At 43.2% G+C, this 15,749-nt stretch overlaps 1 protein-coding gene across 2 annotated transcripts in view; it reads left to right on the top strand.

The window, feature by feature from the left end:
• Positions 1-931: 931 nt before the first annotated feature.
• Positions 932-15,749, top strand: part of hlcs (holocarboxylase synthetase (biotin-(proprionyl-CoA-carboxylase (ATP-hydrolysing)) ligase)) — a 38,048-nt gene continuing 23,230 nt past the window's right edge. The window contains exons 1-5 of one of the 2 annotated variants that reach the window (XM_068721296.1): positions 932-1,303; positions 1,838-1,978; positions 3,840-4,002; positions 4,887-5,896; positions 6,647-6,826. In XM_068721296.1, the coding sequence (XP_068577397.1) occupies positions 1,043-1,303; positions 1,838-1,978; positions 3,840-4,002; positions 4,887-5,896; positions 6,647-6,826 (1,755 nt within the window). In that variant the 5' untranslated portion in view covers positions 932-1,042. The remainder of the gene's footprint in view (positions 1,304-1,837; positions 1,979-3,839; positions 4,003-4,886; positions 5,897-6,646; positions 6,827-15,749) is intronic. The other variant, XM_068721295.1, reaches the window with a different exon arrangement.

Here is a 15,749-nt window from a genome sequence, read left to right as displayed (position 1 = left end):
TCAATAAATATATTTATTTACAGATGCTAAATAAATAACCTTATATTATTATTATCATCAGCCACATCATTGCACAAAATGAGACTATTGGCCAACAATCTAGCGTTAAGTATTACAATTAATTACACAAAATTAGGATTTTCTACAAAACGTGTTGTTTGTTGTCAAATCTAAGAGCCAATCAGCTCTTTGATCCGAAGACAGCCAGACGTTTCCCATCATGCCCTGGGGTCCCGCAGTCGGTGGAGAGCAACTGCAGCGCCTGGCTCTAAAACCTGCGGCCGCCTCGCTCTCGTGAAGTTATCGTTGCCCACGTGTTCATGACGTCAGAGCAAGTCCCATCATGCCCTGGGGTCATGCAGTCGGTGGAAAGCAACTCTGCAGCGCCTGGCTCTGAAATCTGCGGCCGCCTCGCTCACGTGAGGTTAACGTTGCCCACGTTTTCATGACGTCACAGCAAGTCGGACGCAAATCTACCCGGCATGCATTGTGCGCCGATCGCCGGTGATCGATTCTGCGCCCGCCTGGCTTATGTCGAACGAACCTAATACTTCAGTTGTCATTGCAGTGTTAAAGAGCAAACAGAAACTCAGCAACATTTAAAATAACACTGTATGATATAAATATATAAATGAATAAAAATGTATGGAGGTGGTTGTGTTAAGGTAAGGGCAGGGTGTAACATTAGTTGTCTCCTGTTTGTGCTTTATAGGCCTATATTGTTTTCAAAAAGTAAAAAATACTGGTTAATAACATTCCCTCCTTTCTTTTTAATATCCTGCCTGAAACGTGTTGACTTTGACCTCCGCCATCTTGTTTGTAGCTAGCCCAAGAGCACTGGCACACACTCCAACATAGGTGGCGGTAATGCGCCTTAACGCTCGTTGCTCTACCCGCTGTTAAATAGAGAGACGAAGAGTCGTAGCAGCCTGCTCGACGTTACAGCCAACAGTCATGTTGTGACCGCTGTGAACAGCATCAACATAACGTACATGGCGAGAAGAACGGTCACGATGTCCCCCCCTCGTGTTGGCCGGTTAAGATGTTAATAACGGTGTGCTACGTCTATCTTTGGGTGCGCTTTCACAAGTGCTACTCGGTTTTGATACGAAACAGCCTGTCCCGACTGAGCAGCGGCAGCTTCAGCTTCAGCTTCGGAGTCTGCTCCAGCTCGGCCTCAGCACCGGCCACAGCGCCGACCGGGCGCCACACAGCTGCGCGCCGGCAGCCCGGTCCACTTCCAGCCGAGGACAACGTTTTCCTCCAGCTGGGAGACAAGGCCGTCTATGTCACGGAGCCTCAGGTTGGATGCTTGAGCTAGCTTTAAATCGGCATGATATTGCACAGCAGTCGGTGCTGACTGGATACGGCCTGGGCCTGTCACCGCCTTGTTTACGTTTCTCATTTGGCTTTCGAGCTACTTAGAATAGTCCTGCATTCCACAACTTAACTGAAGTCAAAGTACTTCAACAGCTGTGATTAAGGAAATTGAATGAAAAAGGAAAACACATCAGCAGTGTTTGGTTGGTAACTTACTGTAAACAGAACCAGGTTTTCACACATAGCCCTAAAAACTAAGATTTATAGACCCAAGTCAGACTTGAGTCAGGAGGAGTCCTCATTTTTTTGACTAATCTTGGACTTTTGACTGACTTGAGCCTTCACTGTTTGAAGACCTAACTAGATATGCCTGGATGTCACTGTGTCACTGTCTACATGCCTTGATGTCGTTCTGTGCCTTTATGGTCATCTTGTAGAGCCTCCCCGTCACTAACTACTAATCACTGTGTAACAGCCCGGTAGTGTTTGGAGTTACTCTTCTCTGTGCTGTCCCCAGGCGTGCGACGACCTCAGCAAATGGACCGTGCTGTTGGGGTCCTCTCTGGTTTGCGGTCCGCGAATAGAGAGCATTTCATTCATCATAGAAGCTGCGGGACACACAGTGGGCTACCATTCTCCTCACACGTCCGATAAGAAAGTAGGCACCACACATTGTCTACCAAGTAGCATCCTCAAGAGTACCGTTCTAATGTAGTAAATCTGATTTATTTTGCCCCAACACCCAACTTCATTATACCCAAATCACGACTCTATAGTTCATATCTGTCATATTCTATGTACATTTATTCACATTTTATTCATCGCTGTTATCTAAATATAGGCTGGTATAAATACATTTTTTAGATAAACTGTGTCTAAGGAAAACATTTTTTGGAAGAAAAGGCATATGTACCTTTGCACCTCCTTGACTAAGACGCAGTAATACTGTGTGTATTACCTGTTTAGTAACTGGTATATAAAATGTACTTGTACCAAGGAAAGAGTCTGTAACATCCTGAGAGTTCACTTTAAGACAATAACTTGAGACCAACTTTTACCTTTCAAAAATCAAATTACATTTAGCATCCTCTGGTGGCCAATCACATCCAACCTTTTTTTACAGTATTTCAGAATCAAATGCATACTGATACTCTGTTAATCTAGTCATTTATTAATCATACTGAACACCTATCGGGGAAATGCCATCAAACTTAGCAGAACCGTTGGATGTTCACATATGAACAGGCCTTCCATATTTGGTTGGATGATGCATTCAAGAGTTATGCCAGTGCTCTGTTAACCACACGGAGGTGTTAGCATGCATACAGTATGTTGAGCATATGCAGAGGGAATTAAAAGAGCAGGCAGAGCAACCTCTGACTGGACTCGTGTTGATCGTCATGAAGCTCTGGTAGCTCTGTGCAACTGGAGGCTAGAAGTACAACAAGTATTCAGCTCTTTGTTCTCAATATTATCTCCATCCCCTGCCTGCTGTCCTACAGAGCATGAGTGATTAAGTGATGTCCTTTATTCATTTTCATCAACTCGGGAAGGTTTTTTCTTTTCTTTTGTATAAACCACTAACCGCATGCTTTGCTCGGGAGGTATTTGGTTGCGCCTTCCTGCAGGGCTTCTCTCCTTTTGAGTCGCTCCCTCTCTCCTCCACTTCTCTGTTTCTCCTTTCTTTCTCCGGTGCTGTCCAGTTTTCTTCACGGCACTTGGCCGTGTGCGCTCTACGCACTGACTGGGTGTTGTGTTTCTGCCCTGCCTGCTTTGATTTACTCATTTCACTTTGCATTTTTAACACCGGCAGTAGCCGGTAGCTACCTGCTCTATTCATCTATGTTTACATTTGTTTTTATTTCACACAAGTAGCGTCCTGATTATAGTATTTTAGAGTATTCAAATGTTTTTCTTAGTATGGGTAAATTAAATGTAATTTTTATACTTAAGCTGTATTTTTCTTTCTTTCTATTTTCTCCATCTTCTAATTCTCCAAAATGCCACTGTGTGAAAACCATTGCACAGCATCATAATGTGTGCTTAGCGTTAGTGTGGGAAGCATCATCAGTAACTGTTCTCCTAGAAGCAGATACCCACAGTTAGGAAATGTGAGATTGTGACCGCGGTGGGAGAGCTCCAAGAAAGGAGGAAACTTTTAAATGAGCAGAAATCTGTTTCACACACTCGGCTCATTTTAAGTGTAATAATCCTTGGACAAAATGTTTCTACCGTTTTCTTACAGTTTCATATTTGAAGTTGGCATTTCCTTCAGTGCACCTCTTCCACTGTTTCTTGTTTGAACAATATTGTACGATACAAATTTGAGTGTATTAACCTGTTAAACTACAATGGTGCACCATTACTACATACTGTATGCCTTATTATATTAGTATATAAACAGAGTACACTGGTTGCTCTGTCCAGAGTCCGTCTCTGTTTGTGCAGCAGACAGACGTGATGAACTCTAGCGGATCGGTCCTGGGTGTCAGCTAACCAGTGGTGTGTGTTGTGTGCAGGTGCTGAAGTGGTCTGACTACTGCCTCCCTCTGGCCCGTAGTCCCGGCCAGCCCTTCAGGGCCGTGGCTCGGGCCAGCGTGGACAACTTCAGCCGGCTGGGGGTGGCTTTTATAGAAGATCGCCTTCAGCTGGACAACGGACTTACGCCATCAAAGATCATTCGTACGTCGCCTTCAGTTACATTTCATGTTTCCCCTTTTCATATCACTGCCTCAGAACTGATGTGGCAATATATCTCTCTCAAAACTTATTTCATTTGATGAGCGGTGCATCATCCGTTTTGTAAAGTCACGGTTTATTAAACCAGAATACGGCTTGAGCATATTTCTAATAAATTGCACTGTATGTGCATTCTTCATCCTTGTTTAAACACTAGATGTCGGCTACATTTTGTGATATTATTTTTGGTAACATCTGGAACTATATTTTACCTTAATATTACACTTACATGTTTACGTCTCACATTTGCATCATAATCTTTGAGTGGACAGAAACCGATATTTGGCAATTTATGCTCGTTTTAATTGACTTCAAGATTTACATATAACCAGAATCAGAACTGTTTATTGCCAAGTACGTTACACATACAATGAATTTGACGAGGTGACTGGTGCATAACAATAAACAGTCGCATTGTAACTGTTAATATATCTATTATAACTGAATATTTAGGCCAAAAAGTGTATTAGAGTTTAAATACAATTTAAGAGCAGCAAATACAGAAATATTTCTTGTAATATTTGCAATTAACCACTTTTAAAACACATGGGGTTTTCTGATCTCGAAACACTTAAAAAACTACACATTCACTATTGTTTGGCCAGTGGCTCCTTATATTCACCACCACTACCTGCTCAGCACCAAACTACAAACCGACACAGTGAGCTGGTGAACGCGTTTCGACTTTGTGACTTGGCTTAGCTTGTAAACTGAAATACATGTATCTATGTATGTATGTATATTTTATATATATATATATATATATATTTATATATTTTTTTTGCACTGTACTGACGTTTTTCTAAATTGTCATGACCTTTCTGTAGCTGTCCTCCTCCAAGAATCCACCCTCAGCGAGCTGCTGGAGAAGCAGTTTCCAAAGACCGAGACACCACCGTGTCTCTGCGACTCCCGGACCGGACAGGGCGTCGCTGAGCCTTACCGACAGCACCCGACGTGCCGCAAAGGCAGTCTCCTCCTCAGCCCGGAGGTCAGGAGGAGGTTGGAGGAGCGGCGAGGGTCGGAGCCGCTCTGCGGCACTAAGGACCCGGGACCCATTTGCGACTCGGAGGACCGCTCCTTGGGGTACCATCACCACATGGAGGGCCACAGACACCACCTCCATCTGTCCAGCTGCAACGAGTGCTTGGAGCTAGAGAACAGCACCATCCTCTCTGTGAAATACGCGTCGGCTGAGAACATTCCGGACCTTCCCGATGATGACTCAGCAGGGCTGGACAGTGGAGCTGAGACTCTGGATGACGTCGACCGCGATGCCAAAGGGTTTCCCGGGCAGAGCGGTGGACTGGACTGTAATATCAAGCCGCCAAATGTTCTGCTGTACACAGGCGGCTGCCAGGAGCGTTTTCAGTATGTCTGGCAGATTTTATCAGAGTGTATAAACATGGAGGACAACATAATATATCCCCTCCAACCACAGCAGGCTCTGAGTGACCCTTGGCTGGACAACGCCAAGCTCCTCGTCCTGGCAGAGAAGGAACCCCTGACCCCCCAGCTTCAGACCCGTTTTCTCACCTACCTTAGCCAGGGGGGCAGGGTGCTGGGGCTGGCCTCCACCCTGTGCCCGGCGGGCGTCTGCCTGGAGGCCAGGGAGGAGCGACGCGGTCGGGTCGGCAGGCTGAGCTTCACCAGGGAGGACAGCACGGAGCTGGAGCTGAAGGTGTTGTCGAGTGGGAAGGTCTACGTCAGGGACACGCAGGGAGGAGGGGAAGTGGAGCTCTGGGGGGAGCTGAAAGGGGACGCCCCCCATCAGAGGGACATGGTTATAGTCAGGGTGACCCACGGAGAGGATGGCGGGGAGGCTGTCCTCTGTCAGGTAAAGACACATGGCTTGATTGACGCTTGCAGAGAGGTAAATGTGTGGTTATAGTTGGCAGTGGTGATGCACTGGACTGCATGAGAGAGGTCAAATATTTAAAACATATTTCAATATAATGTGGTCAAGTACAAATAATTTAACCTCAGTCATGAACATTATTATCAGAACGTCCTGTAAGACGCTGCCTGATGTTCCTCCAGGAGTCCTGGACCCTCGTTTAGATGTGACCGTCACCACAGTTAATGTTGTCCAGCGTTTAGCTGTGAGGCTTGCCGCTACTTCCTTGGTCTCACTGCTGTTGACGTGGATTAGAACATAACTCAGTCACCTCTGCCCTCTGTCCTCACCGCAGCTCCCCCTATTGTCCTTTGCTTTCAAGCTGCATCGATTAGTCGTCAACTATTAAATCTAATCGAAAACTATTTAGACGATTGATCAAAACAAAAAACTCAAACTTGTTAAAGAAAAGAAAGTCAAAATCTTCTGGTTGCAGCTTCTTGAATCTGAGTATTTTCTAGTTTCTTTACTCTATTGCAGCAACATTTTACAGACCCAGCAACTAATAATTGAGTCGTAGGAAGAAGACTGCAATTTCTGAGATGTATTGTGAGGATATGTCTACATTGCAAGTGCAGTTTGTTGAAATGCATGTTGATATTTGCAATAGCGAAATACTTTTTGGGACAGTCTGTTAGGTAAGTCTAAGTGTCAAAGCTCGTCAGACATGCTTTGTGTTCCCGTCTGCAGGCCCACCTGGAGATGGCTCCCGACCCGCAGAATGTGACGGCCAAAGGTTTCGATGAACTGAAGGTCAGCAACGCGCTGCGTTATGAAGTCTTGACGGAGATCCTCACCTCTCTGGGCCTCAGCTGCGAGCTAAACCAGACTCCAGCCCCGAGCCCGGTCCACCTGCTAGCCACCTCTCAGGTAAGACCCCCGCTGCTCGCCATCGGTATGTTGGCGGGCCGCAGGATCAAGATAAGGTTATGTCCAAACCAACAGAGTTTTTTTCAAATAACAAGGCCCGTTATTCTCTGCAACATCAAGTACCAAGACAAAAGTAGGAAAAAACAGTTTTCTGTGTTATGGTCTATCAGTGTTTTCAAGAATGTAAAAACACAGTTAAGTCTATTCATCCACCATCATCATTATCCATCCATCCACTCGTTCATCCATTCACACACACACACACACACACACACACACACACACACACACACACACACACACACACACACACACACACAGCGAGCACCAGATTGTTTTTGTTAAAGTTAATTGTATGAGTGGCAGCACAGATACCCGGCATACATGTGGAAACAATTTGGCCTCCTTAATGTATGCTAATGTGTGAGCGTATATGCAGCTGGCCCACAGAAGGTCTGTGTACAGAGGGCCAGTACAAACAGGGCAGTTATCGGTCTTTGATCCGCATCACAGTGACACTCAGTTCGGGTACCAAACGGTTTGATTTCTGGAAAAACATTTCATTCTACAAGTAAGCTTTATCGTGAAGATATAATTATATATGAATATAGATACATTTTTGTATTTTATGTCTAAACTTCATCCACCGCAGTACATTGTAAGTTCAAAACATCCAAACTATCCCTTTAAAAAGGCATCTCTCCTCTGACGTTGCACTGACAATAACCATAAAGATCACATCACATCACTTCATCACATCATGTTGGACTGAGATTTGCCTCAGTCCAAGTGATGTCACAAAATGTGAATACAACAACAAACTCTGCACAGACATCATTCTGCACAGTGACGGTCCAACTCATTTAAACTTGTGTGATAATCAACACAGATTTGTCTCATTTACAGACATTCCTGTTAAATATTTGTGCGGACGTGTCAGAGGATGGCAGCATCACTGTTGTCTCAGGAGATTGAGGGCGTTTGTCGGGAACGGTGTGGTCATCACGGAGAATACGGTTTTTACTTTTAGTGCGTACTGCAGCTGCCATTACAAAGTACATACTGTTGCATGCGGTATGCATTCATTCAGTTGCTCCCAGAACTTTGTCCCTCTTGCTCATACATCTGCAGCACAGAGAGTTGTGGGTCGGAATAGTGGGGAAAGCATCCTGGTATTTTTTGGCATACTGAATTTGACAAACTATGTATTGGGACAAACTACATCTTTTTCTGGCATACTAAATAGTAAGATAGTGTGGGTGTTGCATGTACTCAAGAAGAACCACTAGGGGGCGTCAAAGCTTTGGGGTTGCTGAGAATCAGAAATCCAGAACCAAAGTCATTTTAAAGCGGCTTCAGTTCCACTGGCTGCTACCAAAAAACAACACATAGTATTACATTAATATTGGCAGCAGTTGCTTTAGTGTTGTAGTCATTTTTGTCTTCATTGCTGTATATTTGGATTGCTGTGTGACCTTTAACCCTGCTGCCCCAGCCGCTCCCCCCACAGTCCCAACAAGAAGCAGGCTTATGGAAACTGGGGGCTGCAGAATCGTTTCCAGATTGTTGTGGAGGAGAGCCGTGAACCTCAACATGTCTGTAGAGCGGCTTCTCTGCTCCCAGTGCTCTGCGCTTGCATCGGTTCCAGAAGCTTCTATCCAGTCCTACGGTTGTTTTTGTCCCTTGGTGTTTTGGTCTTAGGTGTGAGCGGTGGAGGTTTCCATTAGCGCTTGTTGTCAACAGGTTGGAAGCTCTTCCCTGAATAAGTAGAATTTCACAGATTTCTTCCTGTTCCTGGGCCAAATATTAGTAATATTCATACGTATCTGGAGCCCAGAAATCAAACCACTGTTATCTTTGCTTTAACACTTAGCAGACCAAATGATTAGAAACTAAATAAAATGTATATACAAATATGTTTTGGATGCAACCATATATTGTTGTGGGATTTAATCAACTTTATTCTGAAATTACCCACATGATTCTGTTGTCCAGGTGAAACTCAGCTGTCAGTGTTGTAGTTCTTTCGGTCTCCTTTCTGTGTCACATATTACATCCTTTCAACAATCGTACGCGGTAATAACAACATATAACTGGACCGTAAAACATGACTCGTATGTAGAACCTGAACAATACATTGGTGTAGGCAATATTATCCACCAATATCAATACACTTCTATTGATATTATGTCTTGTGATACTAAGACTATTCCAAAAATACGGTACATTTTTAATTAATGATTGAAAAATAGATATAATGTCTGCTGTTTTCCTAAAATTAGATTTAAAAGATCACATATCTTAACATATGCTTAAAGTATCGCAATATATCACAATATATTTAATCATAACATCACTATCATGATTGACAAATTCTGGCCAATACACAGCCCTACTTTTTATATCTCTCTCTCTCTCTCTCTCTGTCTGTCTGTCTGTCTCTCTGTCTCTTGATAGATGGATAGATAGATAGACATTACGCCAATTATTACTATTGATGTATACATGCCTGCTGATAAGTAATGAGAAACGTCAAAAATGTACCAAAAAAGACACTTGTGTACAGATGTATAAATACGGCAGATGATAAGAATTACATCATATACACTATTTACTATCACTGTCATTTTACCACTGTCTCTCCACAACTCTATAGAAACAGATCGTCTATGTAGTTCTAAACCTGTGTGGGGCCAGGGTCACAGTCACTACATCATGCACTGCATGCTGTAAGGTTGACACACTTGCCGTAGTCTGTGTAGTAGCAGGACTCTGCAGGTGATGAAAAGCCTCTCCAGCACACACTAATTCATTCAGTGTGGCGGTGATCAGTGTGACTGACTTCCACCGCTGCTCAGTGGGTGTTCCTGTTCTCCGCCATGAGGTGGAAAATCACCATTTTCCTCCGTATGGAAGTGAAGTGGGCTCTTGAGTTTAACAGAATCAGGACAGGCATGGCTTTGCCTTCAGTGCTGAGGCCTATTGTGTGTCAAAGTTGTCAGATGTTATTTTCTTTATTTACAGTCATCAATAGAGTGTGGAAGTTGGGTGAGCATTCCAATGGAAGTCCAGTATTCTTGTTAAATAATGTGTTGGCCTATCATTAATCAGTATTGTTGTTAAATAATGTGTTGGCCTATCATTAATCAGTATTGTTGTTAAATAATGTGTTGGCCTATCATTAACTAGGCCCTGCAGTGGGTGTTAGGCTGTCATGTATCTAATGGGACCGCTGACAGCCGACACCAACCTCTCGCCCTGACCTAACTGACCTTTGAGCCGGCTTTAACTCCTACTCTCACCCAAGCGAAGAGCAGACACTCAGCAGTCCTATATGTCTTCATTATGTGTTTAGGCCAAGCTACCACAGCACGCTCACTTGTCCAGCCAACACCTTATCTAGGGCCACTAGTCTGACAAGCGACTAGTTATATGAGAAATTTCACACCATTCTCTGACCTTTTGGAGGACCAAGCATCCTTGAACTCTATGCTAAGTGAGAAACCTAACGTTAACCAACGGGACCACGCTGCTGTGAGGCTAGTTTGCCGGGAGGAGAGCCGACGGGAGCTACAGAGAGGACAGCTGGCTAGTTATCTAGCAAGCTAGCTTGTCCATCTCTAAAGCTGGCTAGTTAGCTAACTAGTCTCCTGAGCTCATTCCTGCTCTTCTGCCGGCAAAGTAGTCTCCTAGCGTCTGACCCAGCCTGTTGTTCTTTAACCAGTGTAACGTTAGCATGAAAGTGTGGTGGTTGCCTATATTGTAGCTCTCTACAGCCTTAAATCACAGTTCATGTATGTGATATCGACTCTGGCACTCAATAACACAGCATGTCATGTTTCCAGAAATCATGACCCGGTTCCTGAAGATAATCCACGGACCTCGTTGTGAGCAGTTTCATGTTGGGGCTATGGCTGAAAGAAAATAGTTCCTACATTAAACACACACAACAAGGTCTGTAAGTTGGAAACAATGCAAATTGTGTAAAGGAAAAAAACCTGTTAAATAACATAAATAACGTCTCTTGTCTATATCCTGAACTGGCTAGCTACCTAGCTAGTTACCTAGCTAGCTCAGCTTGTAACTAGCTGGGATTCAATGCAGGATTTTCAAACTTCAAATGACATAGTTTCTTTACAAGCTATGTGTTTGGATGGTATTTATATGCCTGAAGTAAGTACTATATAACCTTACACATTGTGTTTTGCTGAGATGCTTTTCCTTCCCTGGCTTGTTTAAATTCTGCCAACTGGGGGTGGAGCATTTATAACGCGTCCCCCTCCTCTGGGTGGAGGAAAAGGCCTTCTCTATTCTTTGAACTCATTTTCTGAAATTGGGACATCCCTCAACATGCCGGGTTTCCGTCTATTTCCGGGTCAAGTGATCGAGGATAGAGGAGTCGAGGAGGGATATTGGAGTGAACTTTAAGTTTAGGAGAAACAATCCTCGTCATGTTCCAGACTTACAGACGTGTGTGGCACTGGGACCGATCTGTCAGCGTATGTTTAACCACAGTGAGCTTCTGATCCATCTGTCAGTGTCATACGGAGTGAAAATCACACCGTTATGTCTTGTGAGGATGACTTCATGTTGATGTCAAATCAAATTAAAGGAAATCATCTTTTCAAATCTAATAAGAGCGGTGAAGGAAGTACATACGATGATATACTCATCATTCTAAAGACCAGAGTGAACATAAGACACGGTGTGTGTGTGTGTGTGTGTGTGTGTGTGTGTGTGTGTGTGTGTGTGTGTGTGTGTGTGTGTGTGTGTGTGTGTGTGTGTGTGTGTGTGCGCGTGTGTGCGTGTGTGTAAGTACACAGGAGAGAAGCCTGATTAATGGGAAGTGACTGGAACAGAGCAGACTGGGACTGCTGCCTAATTACACCGTGTCATTGATTAGCCACACACACTGATTAACTCATTCAGCACATTTATTTCAAAAGGAAAATCCATCAAATCCAACTCTTATTTTGGCCAGCTGATTGTGGATATGAAATGTCTCTAAAAGCTTGTACTGGAGGATGGTGCCCGATATGAAAACCCAGTCAACTCGATAAATACGTGTCTAAAGTCGCTGCGGCTTCATTAGATACATAATTATTGACTGAGTAATGCCAATATTTAAGTTCCTTCATTGCCATGAACACTAAAAACAGACTAAGTAACAATAATACGATCTTAACGATGTAATTACATAATAAAATTAAAGCTGCGAGCAGCGATGAACGGGCCCTCGCCTCCTCCCGCACGTCGGGGGTGCCGACGGGACTCCAACATATGCTGCCGAGATCGTCTGCGACAGTCGGACAACGCTCTTACAAGTTTGATGCTTTTTTCTGCTTGGACTGCGTGATGCAGGAAATGATGCCCTGCAAATAGTCCACAGCATCCTGTATCCGCTGTGTGGTGCTACAGAACATGCACAAACATGTTTTATGTTGCTCTGTAACAACTGTAGACAACATTGTGTAAAAGTCATGTAAATCGGATGCCAGTTGTCAAAAAACGCATAATTACTTTGGGCAGCAGGTGGCGCTGTGAGTATTAGTGAAAATTAGCTTGTAGACATCCTCAGGCCATGAGTGTTATCAAGCATGGGAAGTTTAGGAGCGTTTGGAACAAGTCCGGCTGAGTTACATCAGCTTTTTTCATGGGGAGTCACGTAAAGTAGCCGCCCGCTACGGCTAAGCCATTCCGTCAAACGTAAAGCTTTTGATAACTTTTAATCACAAAGGTCTTGAGACTGTACCGACCAATTTTGAAGTGGATCCGACAAAGTGCCTAGGAGGAGTTCGTTAAAGAATAGCGACTAGAAATGAGCCTAAATCCATTGAAAAATGACACAAAAATCAAAATGGCCGACTTCCGGTACGGTTTAGAGCATGGTCCCAAGAGACTTATTTGTAAGTCTCTCTGAGATACATAATCCTACAAAGTTTCATACAGGTACCTCAAACGTAGCGCTGGGGCTGCTCTTTTGAAATATTGTAGGGGGCGCTATGGAGGCAATTTAAAACGGCCAAGCCAAACACCCATATAAAATATGTCCTCCCATTACCTATAACACATGTATAAAGTTCCATGACTTTTTGAGCATCGCAAGCCACTGATCCATCAGCCTACTTTTTCATGGCGAATGATGCGTTGCCGCGGCAACAGCGTTCAACGAAAACTCCCAATATTCATGTTGGTGCATCATCAACGTGTTAAGACTATCTTTACAAAATTTCAGACTGATCTGGTGAACTGGCTAGGAGGAGTAAATAAAAGTATAAAATATGACATTTCCTTTTGCCAGTAGGTGGCACTATGAGTTATTGAACATTTTTCAATTGAAATGTGCTAAGAGTTGAAGTAGCATCATGCATAAGAAATCTCGTGCAGATTGAATAATGTACCTTGGAGTTATAACAACTTCTTTCTTCCCGGCCAATGAGGCAAAATGGCCGCCCCGCCACGTCAAGGTTCTTTGATGAAAACTCTAGCTTTTGATAACTTTTCATCACAAAGGTCTTAAGAGCATCCCGACCAAATTTGAAGTCGATCGCATGAATTCTCTAGGAGGAGTTCGTTCAAATACAAAGGCTGAAAACGCGAAAAATCATCAAAAAACTGAAATTGAGTGAATTACTGTAGCGCCCCCTATGGGTTGAATGGAATGAAAATTGCAGGGTATGTTCCACCATGCAATATGCACAAATACTGCAAATTTGGTGATTTTAGGATACACGGTTGAGAAGTTATGTGTATTGAAAAACAAGCCACGCCCCAAGAAGTTCATTGGTCCGTATCTTCTAAACGCTTTAAGATATCAACAAGCTTTTGATAACTTCATGTGATCTAGATCCAATAATGTTCCACATAAAATTTGGTAGCAATCGGACCAAGTGTGTAGGAGGAGTTCTCAAAAATGTGTTTTTCACAAAATTCCCAAAAAAATTTCCAGGCGGAGATTAGGAGTCTGAGAGGCTTTTTTGTAGAGCTAGTGGATCTGGACATGTGTGTCGAATTTCGAGTACATCGGACATACTGGCCGAGGGGCGTCGCCGGTCCAAATTTGAGGGGGCGCTAGAGAGCCATTTCTTTTCACACATATATGAAACCTATATCATACCTCTATTTTCACCAGGCCTGACAAGTCTGCAAAATTTGGTGAGTTTTCATGCATGGCAAGTATCCCAAATATGCGCCCAAAGTACAAAAATAAAAATCAGAATAATTATAATAATTAAAGCTGCAAGCAGCATTGATCGGGCCCTCGCAACTTCACGCACGTCGAGGGTACTGGCAGGACTCTGGTTGACGCGGCCATGCATTTCTGTGACCGTCATACACTGTGTGCACGAGTTAGATGATTTTTCCTGCGTCGACAAGCAGCGCAGCAAGATCATGTTGCCAGGTCTTAAGCCTCAAATGTTTTTAAGTGTACCCCCAATACAATCATAGATGTAAGCCTGTTAAGATCATTAAGAAAATGAATGTGCGTGAATGCGCTTCAATGTTTGAAACATAACAAACTGTCAGTTTACTGGGATGGGGTTCAACTCCCTGCAGTGTCCTGCTGATTGTATTTGGACTTGCATGAAAGTTAACAGAACAGTAGTGTCATTTGCTTTTACTTGAACACTTCAATTTAACACTGTTTTCATTTTAAGCTCTTCTGTAACTTTAGATTGTAGTGTGAAGCATTCATTATAACATTTAACCTGATTCTCACGTAGAAGCTCTGGACAGATCATTTATACTAATGCCCACTGACATGGTTTGAGAACCACTGTTGTCTAACTTTTGCTCTCCAAGCATCTTAGTTTGCACATATTTAGATCAGAGAAGTCTTTTTCTCATGGTGTGACCACAAACCCTTTTATTAAGTTCAATGTTTGGGCCGCTGTAATTATAGAATCCTGCTTACGTCTGTGGTTGCCAGTAGGTGGCGCTATGACTATGAGTTAATATTGGCATGCAGATGTCCTAAAATCATGACAGTAATCAAGCATGTCAACTTTGGGACAGTTTTGACAAAGTACAGTTGAGTTACAACAGCTTGATGGATGATGGCGAACCATGTAAAATGGCCGCTACACCAAGTCCATGTTTGATGAATTCTAAACTTTTAATCACAAAGGTCTTTAGATTGTTCTGACCAAATTCTAAGCTGATCTGATTAATTACCTAGGACTAATTCGTAGTACAGCACCTGGAAATGGGAAAAATACACGAGAAATTCATACAAAATTAGAAATGGCTGACTTCCGGTTGGGTTTAGAGCATGGACCCCTACGACTTTTTTTTAAATCCACATGTGATACATCTGCTTACCAAATGTTATACATCTAGGTGAAACGTACTGCGAGGGCTGCATCGTCGAAATATTGTAGGGGGCGCTATCGAGCCGAGTTGCCGCTCTGAAGCATTAAAATCACATCAGATAACTACATTCAGGATTTTAAATGTGTGTGACAAGTTTGATTTTATTTTGAGTATTTTTAGCCCCTCAAAAACACCTTTGTTTTTCATGGCGAGGAATGCGTTGCCACGGCAACAGCATTTCACGAAACAACAAGCTTTGAGTAACTTTTAATCACAAAGGTCTTTAGATTGTTCTGACCAAATTCTAAGTTGATCCGATTAATTCCCTGGGAGGAGTTCGTTAAAGTAGAGCGCCTGGAAATTGCAAAAACGACACTAGAAATTCAGACTAAATTCAAAATGGCTGACTTCCGGTTGGGTTTAGAGCATGGCCCCAAGAGACTTTTATTTAAGTCCACATGTGATACATGTGCCTACCAACTTTTGTTAATCTATGTGAAACGTACTGCGAGGGCTGCTTCGTCGAAATTTTGTAGGGGGCGCTATTGAGCCGATTTAACACTATGATTAAATAAAATCATATTATATAACTACATTTTGGCCTTGTGAT

This window comes from Cebidichthys violaceus, unplaced genomic scaffold (genome assembly GCF_023349555.1).
Source record: "Cebidichthys violaceus isolate CVI_PGR_0920_01 unplaced genomic scaffold, fCebVio1.0.p SCAF_27, whole genome shotgun sequence".
NCBI classification, from domain to species: Eukaryota; Metazoa; Chordata; class Actinopteri; order Perciformes; family Stichaeidae; genus Cebidichthys; species Cebidichthys violaceus.
Note: the sequence above shows the minus strand (reverse complement) of the source record. Positions and strands in the feature narration are given on the sequence as shown.